General features: G+C 41.1%; 1 protein-coding gene across 4 annotated transcripts in view; it reads left to right on the top strand.

Moving 5' to 3' along the window:
* Positions 1-737: 737 nt before the first annotated feature.
* Positions 738-5011, top strand: part of LOC122331781 (unconventional myosin-XVIIIa-like) — a 54756-nt gene continuing 50482 nt past the window's right edge. For all 4 annotated transcript variants that reach the window (XM_043229285.1, XM_043229284.1, XM_043229283.1 and 1 more), the window contains exons 1-2: positions 738-857; positions 2578-3730. In XM_043229285.1, coding sequence (XP_043085220.1) covers positions 2699-3730 — 1032 coding nt within the window. In that variant the 5' untranslated portion in view covers positions 738-857; positions 2578-2698. The remainder of the gene's footprint in view (positions 858-2577; positions 3731-5011) is intronic.

Below are 5011 nucleotides of genomic sequence, written 5' to 3'. Positions count from 1 at the left end.
AAAAATACAAATAAGCATTTTATTAACATAAATCTTTAGTTTTTATTTAAATTTAATTTTAATTATTGTGTAATTTTGTTATGTGCTTTTGCCGTTTTCTAATATTTCTATTTAGTTTTTCTTAATTTTTTTCCCGTTAATTATTTCCAGTTAGCAATTTCGATGCTTCAAACAAAATACATTTTATTGATATTATAAATAAGCTTTTATTTTATATTAGTTTCCACTTTATTCAGTTTTAATTTCTGTGTAACTGTATTTTTGTACTGTATTGTATTTTTTGCTTTTGTCTTTTTATTTACTATTCAGGTTTCTATCTGTTTTTATTTCAGTCACAGTTTTAGTTTACTTTTAGCTTTTTTTTAAAATCTATAACCAGTTTATTACAATAAATGCTTCATATTAAACTTAATATGTTTGCAAGACACCAGTTCTACCTTTCGTTGACTTTATGTTTTTCATCTAATATTTATATTTAATTTAGTTAATGATAATAACCCATGAACCATACCTATCTAAACAAGACACTTTCATACATCCCCAGATTTATTCTGAGATGATTTTACAGCCGATGACCACCAAAAAGCAAAAACAGACAGTGGGTTGTTATTATTCTATTATTATCTCAATTAAATTCCTATGGCGTTGACTTCTGTAGCTGTAGTTCCTAACGCAGGCAGCAGGTGTCGCCGTTTCTTCTCACTAAACAATAAGCAGCATGAGGCCAACCTACCGCCTTTATCACTATATATTTACAACAGTGCTCGCCTGCTCACGTTCAGCTGCGCCCATCTAGAGGGTAGAGCGAACTCAAACGTACCGTTCCCAGCTAAAAAAAAACTGGATATCTCGCAAGGGTGAGTGCAGTCGACTTTTATGTACTTATACATGTACGTTTTAATTCCGCGAGCGAGATAATATCTGGTTATTTCCAGGAGGGAAAATCTCGTGTCAGGGATGTGAGCCTGGGATCAACAGCAGTCCGCTGCTGGATATAGAGGCGAAGAAAGGACCCTTATCAGCCACTTACTCATGCTAACTGACCTGCTAACTGTAGCCGGGGGATCGTTACGTTCACTGCTCATTAGCGTTCTTACGGGTTTGTAGCTTCGGTAGTTTCTCGCTTAAATCCGTGTGCTCTGGCGGTCTCCGTTTAACAGTCTCAGTCCGTGCCCAGCTAATTTAAAGGCTTAGCGGCGGATCTCGAGCGTTAGCGTTTGGCTTTCCTTCCGCGGATGATTGACGAATCTATCGCTGCTCCGGTTGACTAACCGGGCGAATTTGTATACCGGGGTTTCTTGTTCTAACGTGCTTCTCGTCTGAGTTTCATCTGTCTGGCCTTTAATGCTTCAATGGCACATTGTAAGCAAACAGCAGGCTCCTGCATTGTAGCAGAATTCTTCATTATATTGTAACACAGTCGCTCACGCTTTCCTTTCATGTCAACGGTCAAGTGCAAGTCCATCTGTTTATAACAGATTCATTCTTACAGAAACTGACAGTGGTAACAGTCTCCAAAATTAATACAACGATTGGTTACTGTACTTCTGTTAAAATGAGCTTTCTGTAACCTTTCAGTCATTGTCATAACTGTATAGTTTAATATAATGTTACCGCAATTACCAAATGTTACATCTATCTATCTATCTATCTATCTATCTATCTATTTGGTCAATTATTTTTTATTTTATGAACAATTTTACCACAGTACTTTTTTTTTTAATAGGAGACACTCTTTAAGCCAGTTCAGATATTCATAGCATGTTCAAAACCCCACGTCAGGAGAACAATCGAAGCTAATATTCTGTGATTTCATAAAGAAACTGATTCTGATGAACATGAGAAAAACTAGGCTAATGCGCTGAGCATTAATAGGGTTGTTATCAGAATTAATGCTGATGCCTTAATTGTTTATACAAGCTATTGCTCAGTAGTTTTTTTTTTAACGTTGAACTGAAATTATGAATAGTAGTAGAGTAGGTAGTATTAGGTAGTATCACGTTGCATTAAGCGTGCATTGCATAAAGCCTTTTATGGGGAAGAATTGCCTGAATTGCCTTCCTGTATTATGGTGAAGAATTTGGCCCCTTGTTAATGGAACTTGTTTGGATGATGAAGTCTCCCGCTGGTGGGAAAATAGGAATGTTAGAGGCCCGTGGCTTACATAGTACCTCCCTAATGCCTTAAACCCTGTTTGGTTCACATCCTTACAGTGAAATAATGATACAGTATCTTCGTTATGCTAAAACCAGTCAAATTTGCTGTTCTGGGGCGCGTTTCCCAAAAGCATCATTAGGTAACTACAGAATTTGCAACCATAAGTTGCTTTTAGGAAATGCGATCTTGGTAAATATTGTCATGCTACATTATGATACAGAAGTTTGTTTCTTGCGTGGAGGCCAGTCATTGATTTATATGTAATTTGGCGTTACTTTTTCACAAAATGATTGCATATCGTAAGGCATTTGTGGCTTAGTAGGAAATTATGACTTGACTGGCATCTAAAAGAGTCTAATTGTGCAGAGAAACATAAAAAATGATGTAATTATTGATGTTTTGTTATTTTTCTCTTTCCAGGGAGCCATAATTAATCCATTCTGGATGTACAGAAGCTGCTCTGTCTCTGTATGGAAAAATCGCTTACTTGTGAAAACATTGGTGCTTCTGTAGTGGAACATAGACTACTTTTGGGGACAGTATGTTCAACTTGATGAAAAAAGACAAGGAGAAGGATGGCGTCAGGAAGGAGAAAAAAGACAAGAGAGACCGGAGGGAACGAATGTCGGCAGCTGAGCTCCGAAGCCTGGATGAGATGAGCATGAGACGGGGTTTCTTCAATCTCAACCGGAGCTCCAAACGGGACTCCAAGAACAAGCTGGAGATCTCAAACCCGATACCTATCAAAGTCGCCAGCAGCACTGAGCTTAACCTGACCGACATCGAGTCGGATGGCCTCAGTAACCGTAGCAGCATGGTCTTGGATGCAGATCAGCTCAGCGCGGCCAGTTCCAGCGACGATCTGAAGGCTGACTACGGCCAAGATGGCCACCGGAGCTCTGTCAAGGAGCGGGCAGCCAGGTTTGGTTCCCTCGCCATGCAGAACTCGCAAATGGGTTCCATCATGAAGCGCTTCTCATTTTCTCAGAGGAATAAAGAAGAAAGTCCATCCGAGGGTTCCACACCTTCTGGGCAGAACTCGGCTGCTCCGTCTCCACAGGTAGAAACCAAGATCTTTGACCCCCAACGTAAGCCGAGTCTCCAGCATCATCAACATCATCAGCAGCCTTCTACTGGGAAGAAGGTGCGGATTCCTGAAATTGTGCATAAGACATTTCCAGCAGACCTCCGCTTGCCTGCTGTCGTGCCACCGCAGACGCCCGAAGTTCGGGAGCTGGTTCTTCAGAGGCGGAACACCGGGGATTTTGGCTTCTCTTTGCGGCGCACTACCATGTTGGACCGTGGCACGGATGGAGGGGTATATCGCAGAGTGGTCCACTTTGCGGAACCAGGTGCTGGTACCAAAGACCTGGCTCTTGGTTTGGTCCCCGGCGACCGGCTGGTGGAGATCAACGGGCGAAATGTGGAGAACAAGAACAGGGATGAGATCGTGGAGATGATTCGGCAATCGGGCGACACGGTTCGGCTGAAAGTTCAGCCCATCCTGGAGCTAAGCGAGCTGAGCCGATGCTGGCTGAGGAACACCGAAGGACTGCGGCGGGAAGCATTTGACGTAAGTCCACACTTTCTCTCTCTTCTCTCGTTCATGATCACAGTCTTTCCAGGCAACTCCCCACAAGCCTGCCCAGCTCTTACACATGAGGAGCCAACTGGCTCTTCTCGAGAGTACAAGCACATCATTTAAGATGAACATGTTCTTGTGCAACAGGAAGCGGATTCCTTTCCAGGATGAACATCTGTCACAATGTGTCTAACAGAATCTTTTCTTCCTCCAGCTTTCCACAAGTGATGACTTTAATGACAGGCTTTGAAACAGTTTTGTTTGTTTTTTTTCTTTTTTTTTTCCTTTGCAGTTTGTTGTGTAATAGTTGGACACAGTGCGACGGTGAATTCAGAATTTTCCCCATGGAAATGTCACATGCAACAGCACAGTCCACAGTTTAGTTTTAGTATGTAACTATAAATTGCACTCACTGTCGATGCTGGTCGGGCGCATTTTTTTTTTTTGTGTGTGAGAAGAATGTGATGAATGGGCGGCGCAGCTCTTTCGTTTTTTCCTTGACAGAGGGAAACCATTGGAACTTATCTGTCATGCTGTGCGCTGCTTCCTTGTTGGATAACCGATAAGAACGGCGCTTTGGCGTAAATGTTTTATTTTCTCTTGGATTGGTGGAGGGTGTGTCTTTTATTAACTAGCAGGTGTGCCACTACTTGGCTGCATCCAATCTGGCCTGCTGTCATGCCAAGTTGCACATGTTGATGCTGAGGCGACTCACAAAGCTTCCTCCTACTGTAACCGCTAAGAGCATTATGTAAGTCTCTTTGATAACTATACTCATCGGATTCCTAGCATTTAGCAGTGTTGTTTGCTTGCTTAGAAAACAGTACATTCAATTAACATACTCTTTTGCTGAGGAACATGCGGTTAGGAGACCTCGATAATTTGTTAAAAGGTATTCTCTAGCTGTCTGTGAAACTTGAGCGCACAAGAGAGAGGTGTGACACACAAGTGAGCTTTAAAACTGTGAATCAGAGTGCATCTGAATCATTCAGTGTGTTTGTGAGGAGAAGAAAGGTGTTGGCTGTTTAATAAATATTCCCTTCAGTATGCCGTTTGATGACAATTATGGATTTAAATGGTCTGTTTGTAGCTACTGTATTTTTCTTCAGGGACTTCACAGTCCTCTAAGGGTTCACGGGAACATTGCTGTCAGTGTACAAGACTGTGATAGAAATGCAATGACTAATTAAATTGGCAAATAAATGTACACTTTAAATAACAATTAAATAAAAATTGTTAAAAATGTAAATAAATTCAATTAAACTAATTTTT

Source organism: Puntigrus tetrazona, unplaced genomic scaffold, assembly GCF_018831695.1.
Source record: "Puntigrus tetrazona isolate hp1 unplaced genomic scaffold, ASM1883169v1 S000000002, whole genome shotgun sequence".
Classification (NCBI taxonomy): Eukaryota; Metazoa; Chordata; class Actinopteri; order Cypriniformes; family Cyprinidae; genus Puntigrus; species Puntigrus tetrazona.
This window is presented reverse-complemented; position numbering and strand designations above follow the sequence as displayed.